The following is a 16,524-nucleotide window of genomic DNA, read 5'->3' as shown; positions in this document are numbered from 1 at the left end:
TGCAAATTATATAACAAAAGAGTGATGATAATATAATGAATGAAGAACTACTACCAAGAGCCAATAGTTCAACTATTAAAGATTTTAGCTAAAACCTAGAGGTCGTTGGTTCGAATAGCTCTTCAGATGAACGTATTGTGGATTCAGATTTGGTGAGATTACGGAATTCGGTCCATAATCTTTTGATAATTAAAAAAAAATGAAAAACTACTAATATAGACAAAACTTATTAACAAAAAAATTCTATATTAAAACCCAAATCTTACATCCGAAATCAAGTCTAAACACTTTAATCTTAGAATCTAAAAATATAGAATTTCTTAATTTTCAAACTTTTAAACTGTTTCTTTAACTCTAATTTTCTTAAATTTTTTCTTCTTCTAATTATTCATATCATGTATGACCAAAAATTTATATTATGGTAATACATCTTTAGACATATATTGAAAAATAGTTATTTGCTTTACAAAATTGAATATTCTTACCACTTTTTTAAGGTAATGAAACTAATGAGGAAGCAAAAAATTCCAAAAATGGCCTCAAAAAGCTGTCTCGAAGGACTCAAACCTTCTGAAGGGAGGAGAGGTATATAGGGTCAATTTCAGGAATCTAGAAAAACAAAGCAACTTTGAAAATAAAATCATCCAGATTGAACTGGAATCCAGGTCTAGCGCACCGACGTCGATCAACGATGCTGAATTTGAAGATGGAAGAGACGGCGATTGTTTGGTCGCTGCTCCAGTCGGATCTCCGGCCGATCGAAGACGTTCTCGCGGAATTCAACTCTAAGTTCCCTCGCTCTCGTCACTTCACTGCCTGCACTTCTCTTTCCCTGCTCTTACAGGCATCTCCTCTCGCCCGTTATTCTTCTTTCTTTGAACTTCCTCTCGTTGCTCGGCTCCGTGTTCTCGATTGTGTGGCAGTAGCGAGTTTCGGGGGCTTTGTTTTTTGGATATTTTCACGCGGAAGGATTTGATTTGATTGAATCTAGGGTTTTCTTTTTCACTCTGAGGATTAAGCAATCGAGGTTTTAGTCCTTTTCGATTCACCTTTAGTACGAAACTGGTTTCGTGTTAATTATGTGTCTGCGAAAATGAGATATATCGTGAATGGAATTGAATGTTTGAATTATCTTATATTAATGCTCATTCCACTCATTGTATATCAGAATTAAATCGAAAGTGATAAGGAACTGCTTGAGGCGTGTTTACATTTGATTACCATTTCCTGGTTTTGCGTATCGCATAGGCTATGTTACATTTTAGCATCAATTCTCAGATTGGGACTAATAGAAAATGAAATTTGGTTCAATTTCAGGAACTGATGATGCTACGGAGTACTAGTCGTCTAATTGGATTTGCTATCATATACCAGTGTTATTCTTCCCAGAAACCATCCTCCAACCCGTTTGTATCTGAAATGATAAATGTAAGCAGCCTCCACCAAACAAATTGAAATTTCTTTGCGTGCTCTGCTGTTTTTTTGGCCTTTTATGTATTTTGATTTAGGCAAACATGTTTTGCGTCTTAAGCATGATGTGGTCTTCTCGTGTGAAAGAATTAACTATATCTACGCCTTTTGTAGGCTGCTTGTAATGAGCAAGCGGAAAAGCATGAGAGAGCATTTCTTCTTCACCTGTTACAATGGAATGGTTACAAAAACGCTAAAGAGGTAGGATATGGCTGCATGTATAGCTGTTTCCTTCTGTTTGCCTGCTTCATTTTTGCTAATTCCATATTTTTATGTTTTGTCGAAATATCTCTCAACATTGATCATATGGTTTAGAACTATGATTTCTAAAGCTGTTATGTAGTATACTTTTGACATACACTCTCTTTTTTTTGTTCAAAATATTCACATACACTCTCTAAGACTACTGTTTTCCTTGGTAAAAACTTGTTTGCTGGGTCCAGTTATCTTTTTCATATTCAGTTCATTTCCAATCAGGCGTATTCTAAGCCTTCTTTTGTTTCCAATGTAAATTTGAAGTCATGGTTTGTATAACTTTATGATCTCTGTTATCAATCAAAGTAATAAAAGTTTGCGCTCTTGCAGATCCTTAAACAGTCAGCTGTTGATTATGCCAAATCGTTTGATCCTTCAACTCATGTAAGATTGGTTGACGCATAGACATCTAATGTTTGAATTATATTGCTAATCCATCTTGTCTTATCATAACTGCTCTATTATTATGCCTGACACTACTTGTAGAACATTTAGAGAAATTTATCTGTTTAGTGATTCAATACGGTGATGTTCACTCAGGAATTTCCGGAGCTAGGAGAGCTGCAACAAGAGTATGGGAACAAAGCCAATCCTGGACCGTCGAGTCACATTTTTGCAGACTATGCCCTAAAAAAGCTAATGCATGATCCTGATGTTCCTCGTGGGTGCGATCCTAACTCTCCAGAGTACGTAACCTATGAGTTAGGGGGACCATTTCTTTCTAACTGCTATGTACATTTTACTCTGATCTATTTCTCGCAAGCTTCCAGTTTGCCGCCCAGCTTAATTTTCCGTTTAATATCATCATGTGCCAATTTTAAGTTGATTTTATGGATAACATGAGTCAAGTAATATTTTTAGGTTTGATGTGCAACCTGGAGGGAATACCAAAATTGGATCCGGTGACAGAGATGAGGCCGTATCAGGAATATTGGGAAGTTTGACAATGGGGGGATTAACTCCTAGATGGATTCGTCCATGTCCTCCGAGGTACCCAGTTCATAAGAGCGAGGTAAAGCTAAGATTAACCCACTGTTTAACTGGTTTAGAAAATTATCTAACTGATCTTAGTGGTTCAACTTCGTACAGTTGCTTTGGATTGATCCTGATAACAAGCACGAGCTTATTTGGGACGATAAAATGTGTGCTGACACTAGCAGAGGCGCTACAGTTAGAGACTTGCTTGTTAAGGGTTTAAAGGTGACACTTTCACCTACAGAGCAAGAGGTATATATTGCACTTTTGTTCTTGATATATGTGTAAAGTCATACGATCTGCTCTTAGGATAACCTTTTATTGCTGTTCTTGAATTGACACTGATAAGTGAGTTACAATAGCAATGGGACAGTTACCACATATGCACCAAATTTTAAAGAGACAGCCATACACTAGTATACTCTAGTTTTGAGAGCGAACTCTGCTATCACTTTTCCTCTTTCTCATTAGGTTTAAAGATCTAGTAGGATATTGAGAGGGAACTGATTGCAGTAAGAGTTTATGGACAATAATTATGCAATAGACAAAATAGTAATTGTCATAATTTAGTTGATCAGCCTTGCGCATATAGCTGTATCAATTTTGAAATCCTGGATCTTTTGAGTGAATAACACACAAAGTTTCATTCATTTGTTGGCCAGGACATCACTACAGAATTGGCAAATGACCCAAAGCTTGTCTATCACTGTGGAATAACTCCACGGAAGCTGCCGGTATGTGATTTCATTATATGGCAGCTTTTTCCCCCTCTCATATCATCTCTTCTATCATGTGATCCAGTTTCTTATTCTCAGCAATTAGTAGAGCACAATCCTCAGATAGCAGTTGAGATCCTCACCAAGTTGATTAACTCACCAGAGATTGCTGAGTAAGTCATCACCTTATCAGTTTCACTATTTAGATTCTTAGAAAGAAATAAACTTCAAAATTAGGAATCTGAGAATGCTTGTGCAGCTATTTTACAGCTCTTGTAAGTATGGACATGAGCCTGCACTCAATGGAAGTTGTGAACAGGCTCACAACTGCAGTTGAGCTTCCCAAGGAATTTATACGCATGTACATCACTAATTGCATATCGTCTTGTGAGAACGCCAAGGTATTAAAACAAAGCTTTCATTTGTTTTTTGGGCATATAAAACAAAGCTATCTATGCAGCGATAACATCATTCTGTGCTCAATACGTCTCCTCGTGCTATGACATTATGTTACTTTTGTGGATATGTTCTCGGATTTGTTAGTTTACAAATTTGTACATTTCTTCGATTTGGTTGTCTCTTTAATGGTGTAGTGATACATTGTTTTTCGATCTGTAGCAGCAAGACAAATATATGCAGAATAGGCTTGTACGGCTTGTTTGCGTCTTCTTGCAAAGTTTGATTCGTAACAACATCATCGACGGTATGGAGTCTCTTTAACTATTATCATATTGATATTTTTGACTGATTGTTATCAAATTTGGTATATTTTGCTTTGCCAATAACACAAAGAAAGATCAGTAGAGTCATCCACGAGAGAAAACTATAGTCTATATGCTTTAGAAAAATCTATGAATTAGCTAAAATATATGTTTCGAAATGACTGTGTTTTTTTTTTGTGGGTACATTGAACAGTGAAGGATCTATTCATAGAAGTTCAAGCTTTCTGCATTGACTTTTCACGGATTCGAGAAGCAGCTGGTCTCTTCAGGCTCTTGAAAACATTGGAATGAATAATTTACTCTTTCTTCTTCTTCTTCTTCTTCTCATCTATCTTCGTCCCCATTTGATCTTTTATTTTCGATTTTTTCGAGTTCTTTTGTAGCTAAAGAAATGACTTTTTGAATTCAAGACTGTTTTATTTAGATTTTATGTTCTTAATATAGATGCTTTTGACAAAAGATTTTCAGTTACCTTAGGAAAATTGCATGCCTTTCCCTAGTCTACCAATACTTAACCAGGAACTGACGGTTTAAGCATAAACCGATGATACAAACTGCTGGTTCTGCACCCGGATTGGAGATAAACCAAAAATGTATTATGCTACAAAGTTGACTTATATCGTGTGTTTAATATCATATATATTATAAGCAAAGTAAAATTTTGAATTAAAAGTAAAATTTTGAATTAAAGCTCTCTCATTCAATTTTGGAGTGGTTAATTACCCTTTACCCCTCCTTATATTTTTCTAAAATAAAATTTAATAAACAAATTATTAAAAATCGAAAATTAATAAAATTTATTATTAAAAATCGTAAATTAATAAATAATTATTAAAATCGGAATTTATTAAAAAAATATTTAAATTTTAAAAAAATCTTAAAAATCGTAAATTAATAAAAAATTATATAAATCGGAATTTAATCAAAAAACATTTAATTTTAAAAAATTATTAAAATTGAAATTTAATAAAAAAACATTAAAATAATTTCATATTTAAAAATCGTAAATTAATAACAAAATTATTAAAATCAGAATTTAATAAAAAATATTTAAATTTTTTAAAAATATTAAAAATCGTAAATTAATAAAAAAATTTATAAATCAGAATTTAATAAAAAACATTTAAATTTTAAAAATTTATTAAAAATTGTAATTTAATAAAAAAAACATTAAAATCATATCATATATACTATATGCGAAGTAAATTTTTTGCGATAAGTTCTCTTATTCAATTTAGGTGACTAATCATCATCATATATATTTAAAGCAAAGTGAATTTTAGCTTTAAAGACATCTCATTCAATCTCAGCGTGGTTAATTATTTTTTTATCCCTTTCTAAAAGGTTATTAATATCCTTTAATTGGTTAAAATTAAGTTTTATTTATAATTAACTATACCAAATTTTGTTACCATGAAGTTAATATTGGATCTTTTAATGCTATAAAATTGTATGGTTTTGTATATGAAAGTCCCAAGGCTCTCACTTTAGCCCTAATCTCCGATTAGTCAGAGCTTCTTCTTCAACCGGTGGTTTCTGTGTTTTGACGTTTGAGTTGTATTGCTTTATTAAAATTTTTGAATTAGGGTTTTTTGTTTAAAAGCTTTCGGTCTTTGTTCATGATGAATGAGGACGATTTAGTATTTAAGCTTTGCGATTAATTTCCATCGATATTGCTCTATAAGTCTATGACCGATCGGATCTCATACTGTCTATGCTCCTCCATCTCAACTTTGTTTCTGTTTTTGGAATGTGTCTGGTTTATCCAAAAATAATTTTGCTTCGGACTTGAGATTATGTTTAGATTTCATGTTTAAGGTGTATTCATCTCAGTTAAATTTTGAGGAATCAAAGTGATGCTAATCATACTGATTTAGCGTTGTTTATTTTGATGTCCAGTTATAGTGAAGAATATATTCACAAGCATAAAATCGTAGCCAAAAAAAAAAAAATCACAAGCATAAAAAAGACCATATTGAACGAGTTTTTACTGTTCTCTAAGCCAAGTCGAATTGATCGCTCTGCTTCTTCACTCTAATTATAGTAAAGACTGAAGAAATCGTTGGAATAAAGATTTCGATGAGCCCGAGACTCTTGCCCCAACCAGACTTTCTTGGCCTTGCAAAATACATGGTTTTCAAGGTGAACCAGGATGATGCATAACGGAATATAAATGGGAAATTATTGATTAAATTTAAAAAAACTAGACCAATCAGGGTTTTAAAATTATATTTTTTCATGTTAAATCTTGTGGAATCGTTGAACAGAGAGTGTGATTTCACTAAAGACTGTTATTGGTAAAATCTTGTAATCATGCTAATTTAGGAATATTAGTAATGACACTTTCAGTGAGACTTTTGTTACAACATTTTTCTTAAACGGACCAAAGTATTTATGTGGTTGATTTTACGATTGGATAATGGAATGTAGGAGGGTCTTGAATTGGACATTTGCATATGGATACTACCTTGCTCATAATGAACATGCAAAGACACAATTTTTTCGAGTATTTGAAAGAGGCTTCATCATTGTGCAGAGATGTAGTTGGAACAGTTTGTCTCCGGAACTAATGAACCATCCAAAATTTTCAATGATTTCGGTTGACTAAAGTAACCAAACCTACTTCGAAAAACACGTGAAAGCTTTGGAGAATGGTCTTGCTGATGTGGAACACAATGAGAGCACAAATCAACAACAGACTCTAGATCTTCTTTCAAATGACAAAGGTTGACAAGGGTCTAAGAAAGATCCAAGTGGTAAGTGAGAGATCTTTCAGCTTCAGATTTATATTATTGGTGCAAAAAAACCATATGGTTTATTGCAAGTGGTATTTTCCAAATTAAGGATCATATCAAGTATTCGGTTTACAATTCGGAGGGACATGTGAAAAATTGTAAGTTTATAGTATTGAGAAGCTATTGGTTAAGATAAATAAAGAATAGATTTGTTTCCCCTAAAAAAAACCTATAGCATCACTCCGCTAATTAAAAAATTTTTACTTCTTTCAATGTCTTATAAAAAATAATCTCATTATGTAAATCTCAATAACAGAGTACATTGGTAAAGTTTAAAAAACCAGGAAATAGTCAAGATAATACCAGTAGGCACCTTACATAACGATCAAAGGGAAAATGAGTAACTCCTATGCAGAGTCATCTCATTTATAATTGTTTAAAAATCTAATATTTTTTTAAAAAATAATTGGAAGAATATATGTCTCAAATAATAAATAATTCATTATGTGAAGATTATTCTTTCTACAAAATATAAGAAGTGAATACAGTTCTAATTTTTATGATTAAAAATTAAAACATGTTTTAGTTGTTTGGATTTATATATAATTTTGGAATTACTTTTTAGGCAATAAAGAATAACAACTTTAAGAGTGACTTGGTTTCAGCTTCCAAACTATATTTCAACTTTGTTTTAAGAGGAGAGTTCATATTAGAATACTCGGATAATATGTGTCTATGTTATCTTTGTGCTTCACTTCGTAAGATTTTTTGAAATTGATCGTTTATACAAAGATAATCAAGCCTATAAAAGATGTGAAAATATACATCTGAAAACTTCCAAAATACGAAAAAGGAATAAAACTAAAAAAAAAAAAACACAAAGAAGAAATCTGTTTATTTAATATTTTATGTAAAACAATAAGAAATTGGAAAAGATAGACTATATAAAGAATAATAGGAAGAAAAAAAAATCGAAAGAACAAGACAAAAAGAAATTGAAAGAAAAGATGATGTTTCCGTCCGCGTAACGCGATTTTGAGTAAGTTTTTCAAGTAAATTAGCGATTTTGAGTAAGTATTTTTAATGAAACATTTCTGCCCGCACAAAGTGCGAGCTAAACACCTAGTAAAATGTATTTCTAAATTTTTTTGTCTGTTTGATAAAGAGATTGCTATATTTTCCAATATCAGACACGCTTGAAATAAACGGAATCGGTAATGAATGATTTAGTTGTCAATTGTCATCAAGTTTGCTTCATAAAAAAGATACAAATGCAGTGCTTCGTCTCAAAGCTTTCTTGATATGTAAACTAGTTTTTGGAAAACTAGACTAAGTAAAAGATAAATACATCGCAATAAAAACTTGAAGTTGAAGTTACATCAGAATAAAAACTTGAAGTTGCTCAAAACCATTTCTCTTTAGATTTGCTGCAATACATCGCAAGAAGCCTACAAAATGCGTTTTAATATTTTTTAGATGATGTAGTAACTGTAATGAGTTTAGCTCATAAATTCACATTTTTTCTAACCGCATTATTAATATTTCTTGGTTCTCTGTAATCATAGGTTAATGAACAAAATTGAGGCCAGCATAGAAAACTACAAATAAAATTGAAAATATAAGACTGCAAAATCAATTTACAAAAAGACAAAGATATATTTTTGGAAAATGTTTTCTTAAAAGTGAAATGACGAACACTAGTCGCAGTTTCAGCGTCAAGAGGACTGAAAAAAGAAACATTTTTTTCTACATATGTTTAGTATAAGTAAAAAAAAAAAGGGTTTATGAAAGCTTTCAGCTTTGGTGCGAACAGAGTCGTAGCAATTTCTCGATCCCCGGTCCATAAAGAATCAGATACAAAAGCCGAATCAAAAATTGGCTTCAAGTAGTAGCAGCTCGCCTCTCCATTGTTGTTGGGTAAGAAAAGCAAAGTTTGAAAGTTTTATCCTTCACGCGCCGATGTTGATTCCAGCTGCTAATTGCTTCCTCTTCTGATCTTTCCAGGTGAGTCGATAGACGACAATGGCGGTTCCTGTCGAGGAAGCAATCGCAGCTCTTTCCACATTCTCCTTAGAGGTAACTGCGATGTTGAATTTTTTATGTTAAATTTAGAAATTGTGCTTCTTTGGGTCGGCTTTTTTTTTTTTTTTGGTGATCTTTGACTATAATGTATCTCTGTGGAGTTTAATTTCAGAAATTTGACTAGAAAGGAGAGGAATTGTTGTTTCTCCATTTGCACTTTCCTGATAAATTCTCTTCATTTAATATTTGTTGACTCGCCTGTTTACTTGCGGATCTTCGATAATCCCAAACTTCTATGCTTAGTTAGCAGTGAAACAGGAATCAATAAAATGCTGAAGATTTAAGTATCTTGTTGAAAATTTGGAGTCACTGTAACAAGCATTTTGAGTTTTGTTGGGGACATGATAGGATGAGCAACCAGAAGTTCAAGGACCGGCTGTGATGGTTTCAGCTGAAAGAGCAGCAACTGATAGTCCCATCGGTTTGTTTCTGTACTCATCTTTGTTTTTTCACTATTTTGTTTTTGCATAAAAGACGACTGATTTTAAGATGGTTGATTTTGTAGAGTATAGTGATGTTGCAGCATACCGTTTGTCTCTATCTGAAGACACAAAAGCTCTTAACCAGCTGGTAAATGTCTCTTCTTCTTTTGCTTCGTTTCTATCAGGGCTCTTTTAATAAAAGTTTTGATAGCTATATTCTTGTTTTCTGTACTTGGTTGTGTACATATGTATGCAGAATTTTTGAATATTTAAAGCCGTCTTTTTGACCAACTGTTTGCAGAATACGCTTATACAAGAAGGAAAAGAGATGGCGTCAATTTTATACACATATAGAAGTTGCGTCAAAGCACTGCCTCAGGTCCATCTTTGGTTCAGATTTACTATTTCCCACTGTTTAGAAATTTTATTTGAAAGAAAGGAACTTTGAGGATTATGCTGTGTGTAAGTTCTTCATTCATGATGTTCGAAATCTTGTAGCAACTATATGAGTATTCTTTTTGAACAAAAAATATCATGAAAAAGAAAATCGAGGAGACTTTTTTTTTAATCTGTATCAATATTAATGGATGTTATCAATTACTAAATAGCTTTTGATATGGTATTATGTGCTTTTGGGTGTTCTTGTATTTATCTCTTCCATATTTTTCTTGATGCGTGCGTGCAGCTTCCCGAATCTATGAAGCATAGTCAAGCAGATTTGTATCTAGAAACATATCAAGTTTTGGACTTAGAAATGAGCCGTTTACGCGAAATTCAGAGATGGCAATCGTCGGCTTCTGCTAAAGTGCGGTGTATTTCCTTCTTTTACTGACTCATTGATTTAAATTCTTGTATCAGAAATAATTTGCCTACATTCTCTATGTCTGCTGCAGTTAGCTGCTGATATGCAGCGATTTTCCAGACCTGAACGGCGGATCAATGGCCCCACAGTTACGCATCTGTGGTAAGTTATAATCTTTCTTTAGTTTTGTATACATCCTCGAACATTTGACCACTCGTTGTGTATATAATTTAACAGTGGTTTAACATAATATATAGGTCAATGCTAAAGTTGCTTGATGTCTTGGTTCAGCTTGATCATCTTAAAAATGCTAAAGCTAGCATTCCTAATGATTTCTCTTGGTATAAAAGGTAAACGATGTTATATTTTAATCTTGGCACATTATCTCTGTAGATAAGTCATTTGAATGTTGGTCGAACTATAGGTATTACTATTTATTTCGTCTAGTAACACTTTCTTTAAGAGTTGAAGTAGTTTCATAGTGGCATTATTAATATAGTTTCACTCTTTTCCAGAACATTCACTCAAGTCAGTGCCCAGTGGCAAGATACGGATACAATGAGAGAAGAATTAGATGACTTACAGGTGTTTGCACGACTTGTTTATGCAAGCATTTGTTAATGCCTTCCCCTGAGAATTGCCATTAACGAGAAGGATTACTTATGTATGCAGATTTTCCTGAGCACCAGATGGGCTATTTTACTCAACTTGCATGTTGAGATGTTCCGTGTGAACAAGTATCCTTTCGTTTAGATATTTATCATCACATTCCTCAGCATATGGTTCTTACAGTGACGTATAAATCAACCTTTTTATTATATTTCAAAGTTTTTTTGGATTCCTTAAAGTATACTTTAGCGTGGAAGACATTCTCCAAGTTCTTATAGTCTTCATCGTTGAGTCTCTGGAATTGGATTTCGCGCTCCTTTTTCCTGAGCGGTACATTCTTCTCCGCGTCTTGCCCGTTCTTGTTGTCTTAGCAACGCCATCTGAGAAAGATACCGAGGCTTTATACAAGAGGGTAAAGCTCAACAGGCTGATCAATATTTTCAAGGTATTGAAGTACATGTTATACATGTTTAAGTTTCTCAACCAATATACCCTATAAGCCTCGTCTCCGACATGCTAATCTGTTTTTCGTTTATCAGAATGATCCTGTCATTCCTGCGTTTCCAGATCTCCATCTTTCTCCTGCTGCTATATTGAAAGAACTGTCAGTATACTTTCAAAAGTTTTCATCACAGACTCGCCTTCTGACTCTTCCAGCACCTCATGAGCTCCCTCCACGTGAAGCGCTAGAATATCCTTTCATATTTTTGCCTATTTAGCTATTATCTAGATTATTGTAAATTGAGCACATATTTTTGAAAATTGCAAGCCTTTACAGATTTCACATATCAGAGGCACTATTTGATAGTCAATCACATTGGAGCTCTCCGTGCTGAGCATGACGATTTCACAATCCGATTTGCTTCATCCATGAATCAGGTGCTCAAGTTATTACTTTTCCTGGAGTTCCGATTAGCTTGCTCTTTCTTAAGTCTCTAGGATGTTGTTCTCACTTGCTTTCATGCAGTTATTGCTGTTGAAGTCAAACGACGGAGCATATACAGAATGGTGTAGAGAGGTCAAAGGAAACATGTACGATATGGTTGTTGAAGGTTTCCAACTGTTAAGCAGATGGACTGCACGCATTTGGGAGCAATGTGCTTGGAAATTCTCTCGCCCGTGTAGGGATGCAGCAGAGACTCAAGATGCTTCCGGTTCATATTCTGATTACGAGAAGGTGATACTTGTGAAATATTTGAACATTTTTCTCAAAATATATAGTTTTTCTCTTTCATGGTAACAAGTTTTTAACTTTTTTCAATAGGTGGTGAGGTACAATTATACTGTAGAAGAAAGGAAAGCTTTGGTAGAACTTGTTGGCTTTATAAAGAGTGTAGGATCGATGCTGCAGCGCTGTGACACATTAGTTGCAGATGCTTTATGGGAGACAATACATGCTGAAGTTCAAGATTTTGTACAAAACACGTTAGCCACGATGTTGCGTACCACCTTCCGAAAGAAGAAAGATCTCTCAAGGTGAATAAGTTTTCCTTCTTTTATTTTTCTGTCTATCTCAATTTACTTTTTCTTAAGTTTAAGTTTTTCATATTGTTAACTGTGTCATTTGTGTGATTGCATTCAGGATTCTTTCTGATATGCGGACACTTTCAGCTGACTGGATGGCAAATACCAGGCCTGAACATGAGATGCCATCTTCGCAACATGGAGGTGATGAAAGCAAAGGGAACTTCTTTTATCCGAGGCCAGTTGCCCCAACAGCAGCACAGGTTTTGGGTCCATTTTAAAATTATTTTATATACAAAAACGGATGGTAAGACCCCGTGCTTTAACGTCTTGCTGTTTTGTTGTTTCAGGTTCATTGCTTGCAGTTTTTGATATATGAAGTTGTCTCTGGTGGCAATCTGAGGAGGCCAGGGGGATTCTTTGGAAATAATGGCTCAGAGATTCCTGTTAATGACTTAAAACAATTGGAGACTTTCTTTTACAAGCTCAGCTTCTTCCTCCACATATTGGATTACTCGGGTAAACCCACATGCTTATTAAATATCTTTTTCGTTAGTTTCATTAAGTGATCCTGATAATCATTAACTTCGTAAGCTGACTCCTCAACTTTAATCCATGATTCGTACAGCAAGTATTGGAATATTGACTGATCTCGGGTTCCTGTGGTTTAGAGAATTTTACCTGGAGTCTTCACGTGTTATTCAGGTAGTGGCAATTTGAAAAGGCTATGGCCATTGTTTGTTCCTCTGTTTTCACTTCAGCCCTGATGTGTTCCTACTAATAGTTGTATGTCCACTATTGCAGTTCCCTATTGAATGTTCACTACCATGGATGCTGATAGACTACGTTCTTGAAGCCCAGAATCCGGGCCTTCTTGAGAGTGTTCTGCTGTCTTTTGACATTTATAATGACTCAGCGCAACAAGCCCTGGTTGTACTGAGGCAGAGGTTCCTCTATGATGAGATAGAGGCTGAGGTATACCGATCTCAAAAGCTATAAAACTATAGATCTTCTTGATTAAAAAGGTTCCTTGAACAAATTTTTTTGTTTCCCGTATCCTGTTTTCTTTCTGTAGGTGGACCATGGTTTTGATATATTTGTTTCAAGACTCTCGGAGTCTATATTCACGTATTACAAGAGTTGGTCAGCAAGGTACTTAATTACTTGGATTTCAATATATTCATCCCCGTCCCTGTTAAATAGTGAGGAGCTAAACTCTTTTGTCATCAATTGTTGAGTTCAACAGTGAGCTTCTTGATCCGTCATTTCTCTTTGCCTTGGACAATGGTGAAAAGTTCTATATCCAGCCTGTGAGGTTTACTGCGTTATTTAAGATGACAAAAGTAAAGGTGAACAATGATACTGCTCTCATTTTCTGGGTGGACATATACAGAGAAGTCACAATTAGTTGAATCTTAAGCTCCACTGTTATGAACATTATGTATAACTAGATTATGTTTCTAGTACTGAATCTAATTATGTGTGGCTTGGCATGCTTATACAATCTTCTTACTTAAATTTTGTTGTGATGTGCAGCTACTTGGTAGAACAATTAATTTGAGAAGTTTGATCGCTCAAAGGATGAATAAAATTTTTAGAGAGAATCTAGAGTTTCTCTTTGACCGTTTTGAGTCGCAGGACCTATGTGCTGTAGTGGTAAGTTTTTTTTTTTTTTTTTTCAATTCATTTTCTTGATTTTTGTCTGTTAAACCATTGCTTTTAAAATATACAAATTGGATCCTTTCCTTAAGTGCAGGAACTAGAGAAGCTCGTAGATATTTTAAAGCACTCGCATGAACTGCTCTCACAAGATCTTACCATAGATCCTTTCAGCCTCATGCTGAATGAAATGCAAGAAAACATTTCTCTTGTCTCATTTTCCAGTCGACTTGCTACACAGGTCAGCAATACAATAGTTGAAGAAATTATAAAATTCTGGGTCTAAATTCTCTCAGCTTTTCTTATTATTTTTTTTTTGTTTTTTTTTTCTATTGTGCATTAGATTTGGTCAGAGATGCAGAGCGATTTCCTACCAAACTTCATTCTTTGCAATACCACACAGCGATTTGTCCGCTCATCTAAAGTTCCTCCTACTCAGAAACCATCAGTGCCTTCTGCTAAGCCTAGTTTCTACTGTGGCACTCAAGTAAGGAGCAATCTCTTGAGCCAATTTGACTTTGAACTGGTTCTAAAACAATCTTATTGTCCCATATTGTGGTCACTAAACATTGGATTTCATATTAATGCCTCCATTGTATTTTTTTGGTCTCATCTTACATTTTTCGGTTCATGCTTTTTTTTCGTGTAGGACTTAAATGCAGCGCATCAAAGTTTTGCCCGATTACACAGTGGATTTTTCGGGATACCACATTTGTTTTCCATAGTGAAACTTCTTGGATCCAGATCATTGCCTTGGCTTATAAGAGCTTTGCTGGATCATATATCAAATAAGGTATATTGCACATTTTGTACCAATTATTCCTGCTGTCTCGGTACTAATCATACAAGTAGCCAGCTAAAATAGTTCTTGTGTTTTAAAACTTTTAGATAACAACACTTGAGCCAATGATCTCTGGACTGCAAGAAGCATTGCCCAAGTCTATCGGATTGCTTTCTTTTGATGGTGGTGTCACAGGTTCTTATGAAATTTAATTCTTGATGTGTTTCATCTTTGTGTACTATGTATATTACTTGTTCATCCGATGCTCTTTTGTTGTATCATTTAAAGGTTGTATGAGGCTTATTAGAGAACAACTAAACTGGGGCACAAAGTCAGAACTCAAATCAGAAGTTCTTCGTGGAATAAAAGAAATTGGAAGTGTGATATATACAATGGGACTTCTCGATATCGTCTTGGTGAGTCCAATCAGACAGTTTGTATAAGATCTAAGGCTAGAAAGTCTTGATCCTAACAAATGTTTTATGTTATCTTGTTGTTACACAGAGAGAAGTAGACACAAAGCGTTTCATGCAAACAGCTCCATGGTTAGGATTAATCCCGGGCGCAGAAGGACAGATAGTTAACGCTCAAGACGGCGAAAGCCCACTTGTCAATCTCTTAAAGTCAGCGACTTCTGCGGTTGTATCAAGTCCCGGTTGTCTTAATCCAGCAGCGTTCTACACCATGTCCAAACAGGCAGAAGCTGCAGGTTAATTAGGAGCTGTAGCAATTCAATCATCAGTTTCCTGTTTACTCTTTTTTTTTGCGACAAATTTTCAATCTTTTTGTATTCTGTTTTATGTGCAGATCTTTTGTATAAGGCAAACATGAACGGTGGAAGCGTTCTTGAATACACACTTGCATTCACAAGTGCGTCACTTGACAAATATTGTAGCAAATGGAGTGCTCCTCCAAAGACAGGTTTCATCGACATTACAACTTCAAAGGATTTTTACCGTATTTACGGTGGTCTTCAGATCGTGAGCAAACTAAAAACCGCAATACCTTTTTTAAAAACATTTTTTCTTGAAACATTTTATATCTTCTGAATTTCCTATGAACATTTGCAATGAACTCAGGGATATCTGGAGGAGATAACAGTTCCACAATCAGTTCAACACGAAGTCCTTGGTGATTCAATAGCTTGGGGTGGTTGCACCATCATATATTTGCTCGGACAGCAACTTCACTTTGAGTTGTTTGATTTCTCGTACCAAGTACTCAATGTCTCTGAGGTTGAAACTGTGTCGGCTTCACATGCTCATAGGAATAATCCTCAAACTCTCCAGGTAAGATTTTGCTTTCTCCATCCTCTCATCAATAATATTTTTTTCTTTGTTTGAATGTTTTTTTTCTTCTGTGTGAGAAAGGGATGGGAAGGTTTGTTGGAAGGGATGAAGAAAGCTCGGCGGCTGAATAACCATGTCTTCTCTATGCTTAAAGCTCGTTGCCCTCTAGAAGACAAAACGGCTTGTGCCATCAAGCAAAGCGGCGCACCGTTACCACGTGTCAGGTTTGAGAATACAGTGTCTGCTTTTGAGACTCTGCCTCAGAAAGGTACCGTTGGCTGATGCGACGTGCACTGTAGTATGTACCATATGAATCCAAACATTCTGATTAAGACGTGTTCTTGCAACATTCATGAAGATTTGTTGATTTGTTGATTTTATATTTTGATGAAAGATGTGTCCTTTATTACAACATTAGAGTCAAAAGATGATTTAAAAATTATATAACTAAAAAACCGACTTGTAGAATGTAGATGATTGAATCATCCAAATCCAAATGACAGAAGTTTTACTTCTCAAATCAAGAAATAGAAGGAACCATCG

At 34.7% G+C, this 16,524-nt stretch overlaps 2 protein-coding genes across 3 annotated transcripts; both read left to right on the top strand.

The window, feature by feature from the left end:
• The first annotated feature begins 546 nt into the window (after positions 1-546).
• Positions 547-4,597, top strand: LOC18018800 (CCR4-NOT transcription complex subunit 11). 2 transcript variants are annotated; one of them, XM_006400327.2, is made up of 12 exons: positions 547-844; positions 1,318-1,428; positions 1,585-1,671; positions 2,056-2,109; positions 2,266-2,411; positions 2,587-2,737; positions 2,815-2,952; positions 3,363-3,434; positions 3,516-3,589; positions 3,676-3,817; positions 4,035-4,119; positions 4,332-4,597. In XM_006400327.2, exons 1-12 carry the CDS (start codon positions 692-694, stop codon positions 4,427-4,429), a joined length of 1,311 nt encoding a protein of 436 aa, XP_006400390.2. In that variant the 5' UTR covers positions 547-691; the 3' UTR covers positions 4,430-4,597. The 2 variants fall into 2 exon arrangements, 1 of the variants encoding a protein (XP_006400390.2); XR_002899579.1 differs by lacking the exon at positions 4,332-4,597 and having other exon boundaries at positions 653-844; positions 3,687-3,817.
• Positions 4,598-8,655: 4,058 nt separating this feature from the next.
• Positions 8,656-16,363, top strand: LOC18018798 (protein PIR). Its single transcript, XM_006400324.2, has 31 exons — positions 8,656-8,790; positions 8,878-8,949; positions 9,304-9,376; positions 9,461-9,525; positions 9,679-9,756; positions 10,063-10,182; positions 10,271-10,341; positions 10,437-10,529; positions 10,695-10,764; positions 10,852-10,916; positions 11,038-11,233; positions 11,328-11,479; positions 11,574-11,667; positions 11,756-11,965; positions 12,053-12,264; positions 12,371-12,515; positions 12,603-12,771; positions 12,881-12,957; positions 13,057-13,227; positions 13,328-13,404; positions 13,499-13,601; positions 13,789-13,908; positions 14,009-14,152; positions 14,255-14,398; positions 14,561-14,704; positions 14,800-14,887; positions 14,981-15,108; positions 15,197-15,401; positions 15,500-15,672; positions 15,772-15,981; positions 16,063-16,363. Exons 2-31 carry the CDS (start codon positions 8,896-8,898, stop codon positions 16,261-16,263), a joined length of 3,852 nt encoding a protein of 1,283 aa, XP_006400387.1. The 5' UTR covers positions 8,656-8,790; positions 8,878-8,895; the 3' UTR covers positions 16,264-16,363.
• The last annotated feature ends 161 nt before the right edge of the window (positions 16,364-16,524 follow it).

Source organism: Eutrema salsugineum, unplaced genomic scaffold (genome assembly GCF_000478725.1).
Source record: "Eutrema salsugineum unplaced genomic scaffold, Eutsalg1_0 scaffold_2, whole genome shotgun sequence".
Taxonomy (NCBI): domain Eukaryota; kingdom Viridiplantae; phylum Streptophyta; class Magnoliopsida; order Brassicales; family Brassicaceae; genus Eutrema; species Eutrema salsugineum.
Note: the sequence above shows the minus strand (reverse complement) of the source record. Positions and strands in the feature narration are given on the sequence as shown.

What these genes read in the sequence shown, in the direction of transcription:
- LOC18018800 (XM_006400327.2), top strand. Translation starts at nt 692, where the DNA reads ATGCTGAATTTGAAGATGGAAGAGACGGCGATTGTTTGGTCGCTGCTC. An exon ending in GTTACAAAAACGCTAAAGAG is followed by an intron (nt 1,672 to 2,055) that starts GTAGGATATGGC and finishes GCGCTCTTGCAG; the next exon opens with ATCCTTAAACAGTCAGCTGT. An exon ending in TAACTCCACGGAAGCTGCCG is followed by an intron (nt 3,435 to 3,515) that starts GTATGTGATTTC and finishes TCTTATTCTCAG; the next exon opens with CAATTAGTAGAGCACAATCC.
- LOC18018798 (XM_006400324.2), top strand. Translation starts at nt 8,896, where the DNA reads ATGGCGGTTCCTGTCGAGGAAGCAATCGCAGCTCTTTCCACATTCTCC. An exon ending in AGTCTTCACGTGTTATTCAG is followed by an intron (nt 12,958 to 13,056) that starts GTAGTGGCAATT and finishes CCACTATTGCAG; the next exon opens with TTCCCTATTGAATGTTCACT. An exon ending in CCAGTCGACTTGCTACACAG is followed by an intron (nt 14,153 to 14,254) that starts GTCAGCAATACA and finishes ATTGTGCATTAG; the next exon opens with ATTTGGTCAGAGATGCAGAG.